Genomic DNA, 18348 nt, shown 5'->3' with positions numbered 1-18348 from the left:
GTCACAGGGGTTTTTTTTTTTTTTTTTTTTTTTTTTTTTTTTTTTACCTATAATGTTTGTAATCTTGTTCTTTTCCTGATGTTGTCTTATAAGTGATATTTCTGCTTGCACAAAACTGCCTCTTCTGTGTTTTCCTTTCATATTCAGGGAAAAACGCAGGCTCAGCTTCTGATTGTTGATCGTGCGCTGGACCCTGTTAGCCCTATTCTTCATGAGCTCACCTTCCAGGCCATGGCTTATGACCTCATACCAATAAAGGACAACAACTATGAGTATGACACCTCAACTTACTCTCAGCCAAATCACTTGATTTCTATTTACTTTACCAGACGTCCTTGCAATTATTTTGGTTCTGCTGTGTATTGGTGTTTTTCTGTGTGTTTTCTCTTAGGTATAAGTTAAAGGATGGCTCTAAGAAAGAAGCTTTACTGAATGAAGAGGATGAATTATGGGTCAAATTACGTCACATGCACATTGCTGAGGTCACTGGGTGAGTAGAATTACTTGTTCATGTGAGTTTAATCTCCACAATCTGGCACACAAACATTGGGGTGGTCAGTTTTCTTTTAATTGGACTCTTAGTGTCATTCAAAAAATACACTACAGTTCAAAAGTTTGGGGTTGTATTGTAAGATTTATGTTTTTGAAAGGTCTCTTCTGCTCATAAAGGCTGCATGTATTTGATCAAAAATACAGTAAAAACTAATATTATGAATAGGGCTGGGCGATATGGCAAAAAAAAAATCACGATAAAATTTTTCATATCAGTCGATATCGATAATTATCACGATACATTTCAAATCATTTCTTTCAAGTTTAAAGGCAGATTTTTGCTCCTAAGTGAAAGTTGTAGAAATCAGATTAATCATTAATTGTGGTTTTAAACGACTCTTTAATGGTCAGAAAATGACAAACATGTAAACATTCTAATGAGTGATATTGTTTCAAATCATGAAACGGGTTTGTGTTGTCTGACTTTGGCACATATCTTCAGCACAGTTTGCAGTGCAGGCTGCAATGTTAATATTAAAAAAAAAAATGTCTCTTAGAAATGCACGTTTGACAGTAGATTGAGTTGACCAGTAGTAGCTTGAGTGTTAAGATGCAGATGTAAATTTATGTTCATTATCAAAAACAGTAACATCTGTAAAAATTGTAACAACCTCATTTTTATATGGTGAAATATAACTCTTTGAGTTTTATTAAAATTAACCATTGGTCTTCCATAGCGATTTGTAGATTGACAAGCTTCCTGACTGTATCATTGCTCAGTGTTTCTCCTGTTTGTCAGCGTTGTTTCATCCGGCTTTAAACTAGTTTAAATCACAGCGTAAAGCGTTGTTTAGTGTGGCGTGACCGAGACTCATCAGCGAGTAACACACCTGCTCGCGCTGCGCTGCTGCTTGAACTTTGAGTCGAGCGGATCAATGCTCTGTGTGCCGCGATTCAAATGAGGAGCGCCGTTTCCTTCCTCTTTTGGTGCATAAACACTATATCGAACATTTATCAAACTCTTGTTATCATTTTATTGAGGAAAATTATATCACAATAATTATCGTTTTATCGCCCAGCGCTAATTATGAAATATTATTACAACTTAAAGTAACTGTTTTCTATGTGAATATATTGTTAAATGTAATTTATTGCTGTGATCAAAGCTGCATTTTCAGCATCATTACTCCAGTCTTCAGTGTCACATGATCTTCAGAAATCATTCGCTTATTACACACAGAGGGAAGCGCAGCAGCGCACAAACATTTTTAAAAATTAAAAATTAAAGGATTAAAATTTAAAAGATTATTATTGTGTACATAAAAATAAAAATGGCCACATATCATAATGGATAATCTTTGCATGTTTCAGAATTACGCGCACGAGCAGATCTGTTCCCTCAAGAGAGAAGCGTTCAGTGTAAAATTCCGCCATGTAAATAGTGAATCCGCCATGGCGCGAGCGCAACTGGCTTTTCAAGGGAATGGGAGATGAGACTGATTGGTTTATGGCACGTTACGCCCAAAACACACCCATTACTCATTAAGAGAATAGGTACAACCATTTTAGACCATGCGCTGGGCGCACCGACCATTTTTCCCATCCTTAAACTAGGAAAAGTGGATTCAGACACGCCCTAAGCACAATTGTGCCGTGCACTTTAGACCATGTGCTTGGATCGTTATGTTAAAATAGGGCAAAGTAACTGTAACCATCTGAAATGAATGGTGGTAACTGTGCAGTAAGCACATTCAATACAAAAAAAGATGGTATTGGCATTTAGCATTAGCATTTAGCTTTTGTTTTTAAATTGGATTGGCTGTTGGCTAAATTAGTGCCCAAAATAGCACAATGACCATATCCCAAATATCAAAACTCAAAATATGTAATTTCCATACCTAAAATATATATATTTACAGTCACTGTTATGCATATTGATCATAAACACAGCTAAAATGCTTCCTACCAGTGGCCCTCCTTCACAAAACTTAACATCTAGCACAGTTTTATCTGTTTTTTAAAATGCAAAATGTTTCAATAGACAAGCATTTCAGTCAAATGTAATTTAAGCAACATTTCAAACCTTTAACCCACGGGGGAAAATCATGCCATGGCAACAGTTTAAAGTGGCCCAGTTCCATGGAAAAAACGCAGACTTGACAACCCTGCATCCAACTCATGCTGCAGGAGTCAGATTTGACTGATGAGAGGAGAGATGGCTGACCAGATCATGCTGGAGGATTTGCTGCTCAACAGATCCTGAGCTCATTGACAAATATCTGATCTCGTAAGATTTGCTCACTTTACACAGAGTGCACGTGATCGCAAAAGTGAACAGCGAGCGCTTATTCAAAAGAGATTTAAATACTCTGCATATTGATAGCGGCTCCCTGATGTGAGAAAATTCTATGCCATATATCAGGGGTCTCCAGCCTTATTTAATTCTTTTTAAAAATGAAAGCGGCTGAGAGCTACCAATGTTATACAATACTTGAATCTCTTAAATATCAATCTAAACTGTTATACACGGCATTGTTAAAATGTGCTGGAAATATTGAAAACGTACTGATACACACACTGAAATCATTTTACCAAGTTTTATGACACAAGCCAAGAAATAAAATTAGCAGCACTATGCACTTATTGTTTGCATAAGCAGTGAAATAAAAACATTAAAAAAATATGGCCAGATTTTAAACTAACAAACAATATTCATAACATGTTATCTACTGACATGTACTACGTTCAAATAAAGTTTTGACCATTTTTTTAAAAATAAAATTATAATATTTCAGCCTTAAAATATTTTTTTTCAATAAAAAAGGATGTCAGAATGATAAATTAAAAAAAAAATTATCTGCTCCATAAACAGTTCTACATAAGCTCATGTGCATTCTAAAAATCTCAACACCTCTGATAACAAGCCTATTTTCCATCGATCGGTTAAGATTTACAACAAAAATCTGGTCTGATTTTTGCATTGGTCTGAACAAAAATATGGCAGACAGACTGAATGAATTTGTAAATCCACAGTTTGACAGCAGGTGGCGCTTATGAACAGCAGAATAGAACTGTTTCCACGGTAACCCCTGTAAACAAAGCTGCGCTTCTAAACACTGCTTTATTACGCATTACACGGAGGGAAGATGGAAAGCAAATGCCATCGAAACTTTTCTGAAGGCAGTCAGTTTCCTATTATGCATTCATACAAATAATTAAATCATACATTCTTTCATACACGTATGCATTCTTTCCCTCAGCACTCTGCCTTCAGTCATGTTTTCACACAAAACGAAACTACTCTGCATGTTGCGTCTGTGTAAGACTCTTATAATAATAACTTTGATTAAAGCTGTGCAGTATTTACTGTGAGTTTTTCAAATCGCGATAATCAAATACGGGTTTAATGATAATTAAAATATGAAACGGGATAATTAAAATAACCTCACGACCGATATGTCAAGTATGTCTTGGCGAGCTACCTCCAATCAGGCCACGAGCTACTGGTAGCTCGCGAGCGACGTGTTGGAGACCCCTGCCATATATGTTTGCGGGAGCGGGATTCAGAAAAAAAAATTCGAAATACTTCCACACAAATGGCATGTTAGGGAATGATTCCAATGTAGTGCGCACTTCCGGAAAAAATCGACCAAAAAAAGAAAAAAATAAACGTCCGGTTGCCGATCGCGTGTTAGCAAAAACCGTCCGGTTCCGATTTATGGCCGGTCAACCAGTGCATCCCAAATTATAAATGTTATTTGCTGTCACTCTGAACAAGTTAATGCATCCTTGATGAATACATGTATTAATTTTTTTACAAAAACAAAACACTGACCCCAAACTCCTTTCTCCTCCTTGGAGCTTGCTGCAGTGCATTATGGGATCACTTTATCCACAAAAGATAAATGGATTGTAGCTTTGGTATTTGCCAAATGGGGGTTTATTCGCAAACAAACTTCTGTATTCTGTAAAACAAGCAGATGAGGTGTTAGGCATAAAGCCTATTATCTTCATAAATATCCTTGTTAATGTAATCAGCACTATTGTATTTATTTAATCCAAAGGCAAATCCCCAAACTGGTGAAGGAAATCTCTGCCAACAGAGATGAGAAGAAACAGGCTGATGGGAAGGTACAGTATATTTTTACAATTAATTACACCTCCAAACAATAACGGTAGTGTTCAGTTGCAGATTCCCTCATATGACTATGTCATAGATGCCCCTGTCATTGGCAGATCACAATCGGAGGCCTATCACAGCTCATGAAGAAGATGCCAGGCTTCCGCAAGCAGATGACTCAGGTAATCGAGCCGCCTCACATGTCCTGAAAGAGTGTGCTATCCCATGTCACCTGTGACTGTGAAAGATCACGTTTAGTCTGCCTATACATTCAGCAGTGATGGTCGAGGCTGCCTAAAATACTCACATGCAATTTAATGTTTCCCATTTTTCTCCCTCAGAAAACGGTCCACGTTAGTTTAGCTGAGGATCTGATGAGTCATTTCCAGAAGAATGTGGAAAAACTCTGCAAAGCCGAACAGGTAAATCTTAGTGATGTCTCGAGGGAAAGGATGCCTTCATCTGTCCAGAGTGCGTCTCACGTAGGACTGGGTTTCGTTCAAAAATTTTCGATACCGATACCTTGACTTCGATACCGGTTCCTGAACGATACTTTTTCCAATACCAATTTTATGAAATCTGTTTTAAGAAGATTACATTACACATTACCTCAAAAAAAACAAAAACACTTAAGAAAAACCTTTATTTTTTCCGCTTGTTGACGTTTTTACAGACTCAAAAGACTCATCTCCTGAGCCACTGCACAAGACGGATGATTCTCAGACAGAATCCTCATTTCTATTTATTTTCCACTGATTTACTGATGAGCAGCTGCTTCTAGCGCTGTCTGCCTGTGTTTTCTATTCCGCGATCGCTGTTCTGACTCAGAGGAGATCATTCGCTGCTCATGTCAATCATGTTACACGTTCATAACCCGCCCTATCTCTGATGACGAACATCCATTACACTTCCGCGTTTGGTTCTGTACATAAGAAACCCAGAAAAACATTTCTACGGATGAAACATGAACATAATAAACACACGGTTATGACAGTATATGATTTATGGCATTTTAATGAGATTCTGCCTATTTTCATAACAATACAGTGTTTACATGAGAAAAACTAAGCAGGTGTAGCGATTAGCCTGATATAAGCTACAAATAACATATTTCAGCAACATTATATGGCCAAAACACACATTAGATCGCGATCAGAAGTTATTACAAACACAAAGTTATTACATGATGATGGTTTTCGGTCGTGTAACGTTAGTGTGGATGGAGATCGTTTCTGAAACAGAACATTAGTGGAAACGCCAGTTTGGACGAAGAACGCTTTCATTTTAAAAAGCTGTTTTAAAGGGTCATATGATGAGATTTCAATTGTTCCTTTCTCTTTGAAGTGTTACAAGCTTTTGGAATATTCAGATGTGTGCAGCACATTTTATGGAGGACTGTTTTCTGATCCTGGTAGAGTAGACTACAATGCTGGCTGTTCTGACTCACAGACTGTAAGTATGTTTTTTATATTTAAAGGATTTGCCACTGACGATTCAAACGCGGAGTTTGAGCAGTGTAGAGTAGCGCTTGAACTGTTCTGGAACAGTTTTGTAAATACAACTTAACCACTGATTTCTAGTTGTGTCCTCTTTTGGAAGACCAAACAAAGTAGTTTCGCTTTCACAACGAAACACACAGCGCCTTCACGACATGGCGGTGGCAGCAACAATAAAGTTGCACCTTCTTTCTTTGCGTGAACATTTGGGTGGCGTTATGCAAATCTTCCCACAGTGACGTAGACATGTGGGGGCCGTGTTTAAACGAGGCATTTTAGGAGGGCGTGGACGAGTCTTTTAACTTTTATAAAGAATATCTCTTTGGGTTTGAGACTTTAGTCTTTGCAACTTTAGGGATCTACTCTATTCACGAACAGCTTGTAACACTCCAAAGAGAAAGGAAAACTTGAAATTGCATCATATGACCCCTTTAACAACTATCGGTCTGCGCAGCGCTGCGTCAAGTTGAACACACCTCGATTATCCCCTTAGGTATCGAAATTTGGTACCGAACGACAAGACATTTTTCGATACTCAATATCGAGGCAATTCGGTATCGAGGCACGGTCGGTATTCGGTCGGTGCCTAAAAAGCATCGAACTCTATACCGAGCCCTAGTCTCACGTGGTCTTTTTGTGTGTCTGATTTTGTGCTTTGTATGTAGGATCTGGCTGTAGGTGCTGATGCTGAAGGACAGAAGGTCAAGGACCCCATGAGGACGTTACTTCCTGTGCTGTTACACCCACATGACACCACTGATAAGATCCGGGCCGTCCTACTCTACATCTTCAGTCTAAACGGTGGATATTTCTCTTTTCTTGTCATGTAGAGATTGGGAAACATCTTAACTGTCCAGCTTAGTATGTTTTCCTGTTGGATGAGTGCATCTGAATGTGTGTTTGTGTGTAATGAGCAGGAACGACAGCGGAGAACCTGAATAAACTGATTCAGCATGTGAAAATCGAGGATGAGAGCGGGTATATCCTGAACTGGAAACATCTGGGAGTTCCCATCCTCTCCACGGTGAGTCTGCAGATGCTTGCTTTCTCCTCTGGCACTGCTTCTTTTCCTGTTGATATTGCATAATTCACTCATACTGGTGACTTATTATTTGGTTTTGATGCGTTCTGAATTGCGGTTTAATATCTTCGAATGTAATTGGGAATAGGGAAGTGCTGTAGGTTTATAGAGTTATTACAGTTCCAAAGTTTTAGTATACATACAAACAAACTTTCATGACACTCAATGGCAGTTTCTAAACCACAGCAAAAGCTAATTTTATTGTTGATTCTTGCATGTTGATTTTTTACAGTTCTGATTGGATGCAATAAAACTGCAATTTTACAGGGATTTATTTTTAATGATATTCATTTTTTCATAACAGCCGAGCATGTTCTCATTCCGTAAACAACCTCGGAAAGACCGGTCAGACAAGGAGACTTACAACGTGTCTCGCTGGACACCCGTCATTAAAGACATAATGGAGGTGAGGGACACGTCAGTCACCAACAGTCACGTGTTACAGAGCAAACTATCTAAAGCATGTATTTTATATATAATTCTTTCCAGTTCTTTTGACAAGACACAACCAAGTTGTATACACAAGTTGTCAGATAGGCCATACTAAACTGACTCATGGGCATTTATTGAAGGGTAAAGAAGCACCAAAATGACAAGCACCAACTTGACTGCAAAACCTATATTTGTGGTCTGTCCAATTTTTTATGTTATGAGACAGTGATTTTTATCAGGACAAACTTATAAGGACTTATTAATAATTTTAAAAAACCTTTACAATTTTGCTCGTAGGGCGTGCTCTTCAATTGCACGAACAAATGCAGCAGTGCGCTGTATATATAAAATTTCATATTAAAGCACAAAAGAAACTATGAGCATGCAATGTTGTAGTCATGTCATAAGTTAAGTCATGAAGTCATGAACTGTCCATGCGTGTCAGTATTTGTTATATGAGTCAGATTTAAGAACATGTCTCTGAAGTGCAGTGGTTTTCCAAACTGTCGTGGAGCAGCAGCACTGTTTCCCTCATCTAACACACCCGATTCAACTCGTCAGCTCATTATAGAGACTTTAAGAGCTGAAGTGGGTCAGAAAAGGTAAAGAGATGCGTGTCAGATCTGCGTCATGTTCAGCAGCAGCTCTTAAAGTAATAGCAGCCAAAAAAACCTCATAGCCAGCTGCTGTGATGTCTGTTAATCAAACAACAAAAGAAAAAAAGAGCAAGTCAATAACTTTTGTATCTTTAAGGATTCATCTATATTTAATTTAGAATTTATGTTTGATAACTTTATTCGATTTCTGCATATTTCCTAATTGTTTATTGTTTTAAGTTCACTTAAATTAGAAGTTAAAGTCTAATAAATGTTCAAATTGATAGCTCTCAATTATACTATAATGCTGAATGGCTATAGTCTGTGGTTAAAGATTAGAAGAAGAAAAATCATAGAGACATCAGTAGTATTGGTATCAGTGATACTCGCAGTCAGTCCTAAAGATGCCATTAAACAAGTAAAACATATACTGTCTTTGTTGTTTCTACATTAATGTGAAATTATTGCAGTTTAAAAGTATATTTAAAAACTTTAATGTTAGATGGGACTAATTGCGATTAATCACAATTAATTTTAGAAAAATCGATTAATTAGTAGATTTTTTTTAATCGATTGACACCACTATTTTTATTATATTGTATTTATGATATTATGTTGTTGAATGTTTAATTTGTATAATAGCCAATGAAGCTGATATGGCAATACATTTAAATACAACCAACCAATTTTTTTCTGACAACAATATTTTGACAACAAATTGAAATTTCAATGAGTTGAAAATTATAGAGCTATAATGTAACTATAAATGTATATACTGGAAAACAAAATATTTAAGTTTGCAAGACATAAAAATGGATGTACAAGGAACAATGAATTTAAAACTATCCCCAAAAGGCAAGCAACTATCCTGACATGCTCTCATACTGCCCTTGGGCTAGCAGGCCGTCCTGATTGTTGAGCCCTGATATATAATGCAGCAGGATATGAGCTTACAGTTACAGTGGGTACGGAAAGTATTCAGACCCCCTTAAATTTTTCACTCTTTGTTATATTGCAGCCATTTGCTAAAATCAATTCTGTGTTTTTCTGTCAATATGGGGTGCTGTGTGTACATTAATGAGGAAAAAAAATTAACTTAAATGATTTTAGCAAATGGCTGCAATATAACAAAGAGTGAAAAATTTAAGGGGGTCTGAATACTTTCCATACCCACTGTATAATGCAAAGAAGACCCCATTGCACATATTTATTGTTCAGGGCTAAGGCCACTGACATTATATTCCAGGTTATGACTGACAGATCAAATGTCATGCTTCCAGAAATCATAAAAAGACAGTGTCTTATTTTCTTGTCAGCTATTAATAGCACTGGTAAAAGCCATTGTGTTAGAAAGTCTTGTGTTGATTTTCAGTGAGTAGTTTCTTCTTCCAGTGAAAAGAAACATTGAATTACACAAGTTCGGTCAGGCAGGTTCACAGCAGCCACCATGAGAATAGTATTAAAGGGTTAGTTTACCCAAAAATGAAAATTCTGTCATTAATTACTCCCCTCATGTCGTTTCAAACCCATAAGACCTCCGTTCATCTTTGGAACACAAATTAAGATATTTTTGATGGAATCTGAGAGCTCTCTGACCCTCCATAGACAGCAACGCAACTGAAAAGTCCAGAAACGTAGCAAGGAGATCTGTAAAATAATCCATGTGACATCAGTGGTTCATCCGCAATTATACGAAGTTACGAGAATACTTTCTGTTTTCGTTCAGATCAAATCACAACAACGTAGGAAACAGATCCGGCGTGACGCAGCTGACACAGAACAGCATACACTGTTTACGTCCAGCTGATACTCTCCAAAATAGCGCTACAGGGTGAAGCGGAGAAGATGAATTGTTGAATAAAGTCGTTATGCACAAAAATTATTCTTGTCGCTTCGTATAATTGCTGATGAACCACTGATGTCTCATGGATTATTTTACCGATCTCCTTGCTACGTCTCTGGACTTGGGAACATTTCAGTTGCGTTGCTGTCTATGGGAGGGTCAGAGAGCTCTCAGATTCCATCAAAAATATCTTAATTTGTGTTCCGAAGATGAACGGAGGTCTTACGGGTTTGAAACGACACGAGGGTGAGTAATTAATGACAGAATTATCATTTTTGGGTGAACTATCCCTTTAATCCGAGTTTCTCGTGTACACGTCTGTAGCATTAATTTTATTCCATGAATTTCTATAATGGTCCTTATATAACTGTAGATTGTTTTTGTTGCTGTAGCTTTAAGTCTTCTATACGTAAATGACCTCAATTATGAGATCAAGTTGCTGAATACTTAAAAGATATGACATATGTGGTCATATGTAAATCATAACTGTGAAATGAAAATTCTCTCATTTGCTCACCCTCATGTCGCTCCAAATCTCTATGGCTTGCTTTCTTCTGCGAAATACAAATGAAGATATTTGTAATGAAATGTGAGAGATTTCTGTCCCACCATTGAAACTCCATTCCACCATCATTTTTAAGCTTCAAATAATATATAAGGACATCGTAAAATTAATTCATATGAATCGAGTGGTATAATCCAAGTCTTCTGAGGAGGCGCAGTCACTTTGAATGGACTTAACACACAAATATTAATACAATTTGTTTCATTCATTAGTGAGAAGAGCTAATAAAGATGTGTGTGTGTGTGTGTGTGTGTGTGTGTGTGTGTGTGTGTGTGTGTGGTAATGGTAGGATGCAGTGGAGAACAAACTGGAGGTTAAAGACTGGCCGTATCAGTCTGAATGTCCGTCTGTGTGGAACGGCTCTCGTGCTGTAAGGTAGGGCCGGCGAGACTTCACCCAATTCACTCTATTCAGTTACAGTTAATTCTCTTACATAATTCATGGCAGCTCATCCATCAGTTTAAAACAATGCATCCCGAATGTTTCATTATAATTGTTGAGTGTAAAGTTGTAGTCAATGCCTCTCTCTTCATTCCTCTGGCTGTCAGAGTGGTGAGGTAAGACTGAAGATCGGCCCTTTGGGGTTGTTGGCTGCTTTTTCTGTGTGCACATACACTATTACACGTTTCATTTCTTTGTGTTTCTTTATTTCAAGTGTTTTTAGTTGTTTTTATAATATGGGCCTACCTAAAGTTGAAAGGCTTCTCATTTCCCACTGATGATCTAATTGCATGATGAAATAGATCATACAGTACTGTTCGAAGGTTTGGGGTCAGATAGATAGATAGATACTTTTATTCAAGGCAAATCAAATTGATCAAAAGTGACCGAAGAGACATTTAGAATGTTATAAAATTTTTTATTTCAAATAAATGCTGATTTAATCATTTGAATTCGTTTATTTATATTATTTTGCCAATATAAGAATCTTAAGCAAATTTATAGCAGGCTTATGTAATGCACTGTAATGTAATGTAGTGTAATGTAATATCATTTTTTTCAGATGCAGAGATTGTTTCCAAGTATTAATTGCCAAGCAGTTTTTAAAATTGATTTTAAACCATTACAAATATATTAACCATTAACCAATAAAATATTTGTTTATTTGATTTTTATTATTGTGAAAGAAATATTTTTAAATAACATGTTTTCTATAAAAAACTGTATTACAGTTGAAGCATCCCAACTGTTTTCAACATTGATAATAATAAACATTTTATTTTATTTTTATTGTATTTTATTCAATTTCATTTTATTTGAGCAAATCAGCGTATTAGAATGCTTTCTGAAGGAGCATGTGACACTGAAGACTGGAGTAGCTCAGCTTTGATCACAGAAAATAAATTACTTCTTAAAATACAGTAACATAGAAAACAGGTATTTTAAATTGTAATCAAATTTCACAATATTACTGTTTTTTTTTTTTTTTAATCAAATTAATGCAGCCATGGTGAGCAATAGAGATTTCTTTCAAAAAAAAAAAAAAATCTTACGACCCCAAACTTGTGAACAGTGATTTAACGTGTCCTTACATGGATTGGGTCTGTTTCCTGTCAGTGCGCGGCAGAAGCACAAGGGCAGTTCTCCGGATGATCTCAGGAGCGGCTCGCGGCTCATCCTCTTTGTTCTGGGTGGGGTCAGTTACTCAGAAATGCGCTGTGCTTATGAAGTCACGCATGCTAATAAATCCTGTGAGGTCATCATTGGTAAGAGTCCATACGCGTGCTAAGCTAACAACATGATTCAGTAAACCTGAAAAGAGGCTTAAAATGCTGCCTGTGTTTTGAAATGCAGTCCGATTCAAATGCCTTTTGAATTGTCTGTAGGCTCGACGCACATCCTCACTCCACGTGGTCTGCTGGAGGACATTTATAACCTGGACAAATAACCCATGGAAAGCTTTAACATTGAGGAGGACAAGCCCTGCCCTGCCATTTCCTCCTCAGGACTGAAGGGAACAGATCTCCGCTGCTTTTCATGTCACAGCATTCACTTAAAAGCTTATTACAAAAAAAACAAAAAAAACAATAGTTCTGCATGGAACATTTTGAGGTCATTTCATGTCTAAAGTCTCAGTTGTGCTCAGTTTAGGTTATATGTAACAGTAACTTTTCACAACTAACTTCAACTTTGAGCTATTTAGGCTTTTTAAATTGTGTTAACTTTATAAAATCGTGAAAATTATAACATTATCTTTTAATATGCATCATGATTAAAGACTTGAGTAACACCCAATTTGTTTGATAACCCTTTAATAAAATAGAAGGACTTTTAAAAAGAGATCAGCTCGTGACCAGAGCCTTACAAACTGGTGCCTTTATTTACCAGTGAAAGCAAAATGCTTGCACTGGATTTTCAGTAACACTTTTTTTTGTATTTCTATCTCACACACTAACAGTAGTTATTTGCAAAATCCACCTGAAATTTGAAAATGTGTTTTCATGTTTTGATGATTTGTTTGTGAATTAGGTTGATTTGTACATATGTATTGTGTGCTTTTGTGCTGCTTTAGTGTTTTGCTTGTATAAAACATTAACTGATGAATGAGCAAATGAGGGATTTAACCGATTTAATGCATACTTCTTATTGAACAACTGACATAACTTGAATGACGTGGTTCAATTCTTATGTTTGGTTTGTAATGTTTGTATTATGTTTGTAATGTGGTCTGTCTATTGTCAACTGTACTTCTTCATAAAAATATATTGTCTCTATGTATGATTTCATGGATTTTGTCCTGTGGACAGTGACCCCTGTTGTGTATACATTTTTGAAGAAAATGCAAGAGGGGATTTTTATGCAGGCACGTTACAAGCTATTTGTTGACGTCCAGTGAGGTTTTTTGAGACATTAAGCTATGAAATTCCTGCTTGAGTTAAAAAAAAAAAAAGAAAAACTAAAAACAGACTGCACAAAGGTAACAAGATAGTCTTATTTTTTTCAGAATGTGCCTCATAGGAGAAGGGGAGAGGCTGTTCGCCTGAGCGCACATAAGAGGTGTTATTCTGCTGTCTCTGATTACTGCAGATTTGTGGTCTCAGGTCAGAACAATAACCAAAATAACCCTCTCAGAGGACCTGATAATACTGAGTAATCTAATCTTATCAAATTTGTCCTATTTTGGGACTCCGTGTAAGGTGTGAAAGCGTGGATGTGCGTGCTGAGCATCTGAATGCATACTGTACGAAAGCTTGTATACATTTACACAGCTCTTTCTGACAGAAAACTGATACGACCTTTATTTGTGGGAACAAATAGATGACACTAGAAAATTAAAACATTTCTGCAACCTAGAGTATGTATATATATATATATATATATATATATATATATATACTCTGGTACTTGGCAGGTCTTAAAATTTGGACAATTAATCCCCAGATTAACAACAACACATGACATATCACACTCTGTCATTATTTATTTAACAATAAAAGTCCAAAATGGAAAAGCCATGTGTGACAAACCAAGGACACCCTTACTGTTAACATGGGAATTAAGAGGGTAAATAACGGTCAGGCAATGCTAATCAAATACCTTTGATTAACTGATCATCAGCAAGTGTGAGCAGCTCTATAAAAGCAGAAGTTTTGTCAGTTTGCTGGTCTGGAGTCCTCAGGTGTAAAGAGGAAAGACATCAGCAATGATCTTAGAGAAGCAATTGTTGCTGTCATCAATCTGGGAAGGGTAATACGGCCATTTCCAAACAATTTGAAGTCCATCATTCCACAGTGAGGAAGATTATTCACAAGTAGAAGACATTCAAGACAGTCACCGATCTTCCCAGGAGTGGACGTCCCAGGAAATTCACCCCATGGTCAGACCAAACAATACTCTGAGCAATTGTAGACAACCCAAGAACTACACCTCAGACTCTACAGGCATCAGTTAACATGTTAATTAATAAAGTTTGTGACAATTAAAAAAGACCAGACAAGTATGGCATGTTTGGAGGGGTTGCCAGAGGAAAAGCCTCTTCTCTCTAAAAAGAACATTTCAGGATAGCTTAGGTTTGCAAAGCTGCATCTGAACAAACCATAAGACTTCTAGAACAATGTCCTTTGAACAGACGAGACCAAAGTGGAGATGTTTGGCCATAATGCACAGCGCCACGTTTGGTGAAAGCCAAAAGAGCATATCAGCACAAACACCTCATACCAAAAGTCAAGCATGCTGGTGGAGGGCTGATGCGTTTGGGCTTGTCTTGAAGCCACAGGACCTGCCTCACAGTCATTGAGTCGACCATGTACTCTGTATACCTAAATATTCCAGAGTCAAATGTGAGGCCATCTGTCTGACAGCTAAAGCTTGGCCAAGATTGGCTCATGCAACAGGACAATGATCCCAAGCACACCAGCAAATCTACAACAGAACGGCTGAAAAGAAAAGAATCAAGGTGTTGCAGTCAAAGTCTAGAAGTCTAGACCTCATCCTGACTGCAAAGCTGTGGTGAGAGCTGTGCATAAACAAATGCCCAAAAACCTCAATAAACTAGAGCAACATGGTAAAGAAGAGTGTGCCAAAACTCGTCCAGAATGATGTGAGAGACTGATAAAGTCATACAGAAAATGATTACTTCAAGTTATTGCTGCTAAAAGTGGATCCACAAGCAAGTGAATCATAGGGTGTCCTGTATTTGGCACACATGGCTTTTTCATATTGGATTTATTTTTGCTAAATAAATACTGACCCAGTGTGATATGTCGTGTGTTTTTATTCATCTGAGGTTTTATTTCCCAATTTTTAAGCCCTGCCAAGGACCAGATTATTATTTTTTTTATGTCCTGATATGGAAAACCATGGAATTCAACAGGGTGTTCTTTCTTTTTCACATTACTGTGCACACACATATATATATATATATATATATATACAGTATATATAAACAGGCTCGGATAACCCCATTACTTAAGAAACCCACTCTTAACCGAGCACTTTTAGAGAACTACATACCGATATCCCTTCTTCCATTCATTGGGAAAACACTTGAACGAGTTGTGTTCAACCAAATCTCTTTCCTTCTCATACAGAACAACCTCCTCTACAGCAACCAGTCTGGCTTCAGAAGTGGACATTCGACCGAGACTGCCTTGCTCTCAGTTGTTGAAGCCCTAAAACTGGCAAGAGCGGATTCCAAATCCCCAGTACTTATCTTGCTGGATCTGTCCGCTGTTTTTGACACGGTTAACCACCAGATCCTCCTGTCAACCCTATTGGCAAAGGGCATCTCAGGAACCACACTCCAGTGGTTTGAGTCTTACCTCTCAGATAGGTCCTTCAAGATATCTTGGTCGCAACATCTAGCTACTGGGGTGCCTCAGGGCTCAGTTCTTGGACCGCTTCTCTTCTCTATCTACATATCATCACTAGGTTCTGTCATTCAGAAACATGGCTTTTCATATCACTGCTATGCTGATGACACTCAACTCTACCTCTCATTCCATCCTGATGATCCGACGATAGCTGCTCGCATCTCAGCTTGTCTAACAGACATTTCTTGCTGAATGAAGAACCATCATCTTAAACTCAACCTTGCCAAGACAGAACTGCTTGAGGTTTCAGCAAACCCATCACTTCATCACAATTTCTCCATCTAGTTAGGCTCATCAACCATAACACCTTCCAAGACAGTCAGTCTCCAGACAGTCTTGGAGTTATGATTGATGATCAGCTGAATTTCTCAGACCACATTGTTAGAACTGCCCGGTCCTGCAGATTTCCCTTATACAACATTAGGAAGATCAGGCCCTTTCTATCAGAACATGCTACAGAAATCCTTGTTCAGGCTCTTGTTCTGTCAAGGCTGGACTATTGCAAAGCTCTCTTGGCAGATCTTCCAGCCAGTTATATCAAACCAAAACTAATCCAGAAAGCAGCAGCAAGATTAGTCTTTAATGAGCCAAAAAAGAGCGCATGTCACACCTCTGTTCATCAGTTTGCACTGGCTACCAATAGCCAGTCATATAAAATTCAAGGCATTGATGAAACAAGGCATCTACTTGTTTTCTTTTTATTTATTATAAAAAATGGCTCTCTAATACTAGCGTTCTCTATTCATTTTCTATTCTTTCTTTTTATTCATTTGCGTTAGGCTAACCGAGACTTGTCACCGCACTTACATATTATTGCTCACATACACACACACGGACTGGATGATGCTGAGATCAGATCTCTGTGTGGAGCACTGGCTGTTTTCAGACAAAAATCTCACTGGATTTTTACAATTAATGGCAAAAGGAATGTAAACTGATATTTCCTACTGACACACTACAGCTAAAGATAGAAATAACTTTTTTTAAATACTAATGGCCTAAGACTTTTGCACAGTACTGTTTGTGTGTGTGTGTATAGTCAGTATATCAGTTTACATTCCTTTTGCCATTAATTGTAATAATCCAGTGAGATTTTTGTCTGAAACAGCCAGTGCTCCGCACAGAGATCTGATCTCAGCATCATCCAGTCTGTCTGGGATTATATATATATGTATATGTATGTGTATGTGTATGTGTATGTGTATGTGTATGTGTGTGTGTGTGTGTGTAAAATATAATATATTCTTGCCAAGCAGCTTTTTATGTATTTATTATTATTATTATTATTATTATTAAAGAGTTACAAATGTAATCGGGATACATTAGGATAAACAAAATTACCTAACTGATATCAATTCTAAAATAAAAAAATAAATAAAAAACAGAAATACAGTTAAATAAAAACATTACAATGTTTAAAATTACATTTAAAGCACATTTTATATTACCACATCTTATTTATGTTTAATTTATTTTTAGATATTGTTAAAAACAAAGGCTTATTTAACCTATGATTACAATTATGTTCACTGAATTATAAAATCAAAATATAGAAATTAAGAAGTAATGATATAAATAGCAGATTAATATTTATAGTGATATATAAATATTCTTTACTGAATATGTAATATTCCTTTTAAGAACATATGTCATAGGCGGCCGCGCAGAGGCGCTAGTGGACGTAACGGTGACGTACTGTTGAAGCGACGGAAGAGTTGTTTGTAGAAGAGCTTGCGTTTGTTACTCGTCCAGCACATCCTAAAGTCAAAGACTGAGGTAAAACAAAAACACTCTTTGTCTTATAAGGCTGTTTAATCGATATAGTGTTAATTCCGAAACTCCACAGGTACAGTTTGACGCGTGTTGTGAAGCATCTAGGATTGTGCGTCAATCTGACACAGCAATCATTCCAGATGTGTTTAGATCTGTGATCTCTTTAGAGGGCTGCACTCGTGTTTTATTGTGATTTAAATGGTAGGAAGTGTGTGTTAATGGTATATATTACATTTCAAATTACATTGAAGTCTTTATTCATTGTCTCTTGGGTGGGTCATGTACCCATGCTCTCATAGAAATGGCATATGACACGTATAATATGTATGTATGTATGTGTGTGTGAGAGTGTTAGAGTGTGAGTGAGTGAGTGTGTGTGTGAGAGTGAGTGAGTGTGTGTGTGAGAGTGAGTGAGTGTGTGTGTGAGAGTGAGTGAGTGTGTGTGTGAGAGTGAGTGAGTGTGTGTGTGAGAGTGAGTGAGTGTGTGTGTGAGAGTGAGTGAGTGTGTGTGTGAGAGTGAGTGAGTGTGTGTGTGAGAGTGAGTGAGTGTGTGTGTGAGAGTGAGTGAGTGTGTGTGTGAGAGTGAGTGAGTGTGTGTGTGAGAGTGAGTGAGTGTGTGTGTGAGAGTGTGTGTGTGT

General features: G+C 37.3%; 2 protein-coding genes across 3 annotated transcripts in view; both read left to right on the top strand.

Annotated features, from left to right (window-relative positions):
* Positions 1-13339, top strand: part of LOC107680060 (syntaxin-binding protein 3-like) — a 19963-nt gene extending 6624 nt beyond the window's left edge. The window contains exons 9-20 of one of the 2 annotated variants that reach the window (XM_016475821.1): positions 148-272; positions 392-490; positions 4557-4623; positions 4729-4794; positions 4954-5034; positions 6774-6909; positions 7026-7132; positions 7494-7595; positions 10915-11000; positions 11174-11182; positions 12183-12331; positions 12452-13339. In XM_016475821.1, coding sequence (XP_016331307.1) covers positions 148-272; positions 392-490; positions 4557-4623; positions 4729-4794; positions 4954-5034; positions 6774-6909; positions 7026-7132; positions 7494-7595; positions 10915-11000; positions 11174-11182; positions 12183-12331; positions 12452-12513 — 1089 coding nt within the window. In that variant the 3' untranslated portion in view covers positions 12514-13339. The remainder of the gene's footprint in view (positions 1-147; positions 273-391; positions 491-4556; positions 4624-4728; positions 4795-4953; positions 5035-6773; positions 6910-7025; positions 7133-7493; positions 7596-10914; positions 11001-11173; positions 11183-12182; positions 12332-12451) is intronic. The other variant, XM_016475822.1, reaches the window with a different exon arrangement.
* A 4282-nt stretch (positions 13340-17621) lies between these two features.
* Positions 17622-18348, top strand: part of LOC107680063 (geranylgeranyl transferase type-2 subunit alpha-like) — an 18848-nt gene continuing 18121 nt past the window's right edge. Inside the window, exon 1 of the mRNA XM_016475827.1 lies at positions 17622-17713. The gene's annotated coding sequence lies outside the window, so the exon portion shown is untranslated. The remainder of the gene's footprint in view (positions 17714-18348) is intronic.

Source organism: Sinocyclocheilus anshuiensis, unplaced genomic scaffold (assembly GCF_001515605.1).
Source record: "Sinocyclocheilus anshuiensis isolate Anshui unplaced genomic scaffold, SAMN03320099.WGS_v1.1 scaffold1137, whole genome shotgun sequence".
NCBI classification, from domain to species: domain Eukaryota; kingdom Metazoa; phylum Chordata; class Actinopteri; order Cypriniformes; family Cyprinidae; genus Sinocyclocheilus; species Sinocyclocheilus anshuiensis.
Note: the sequence above shows the minus strand (reverse complement) of the source record. Positions and strands in the feature narration are given on the sequence as shown.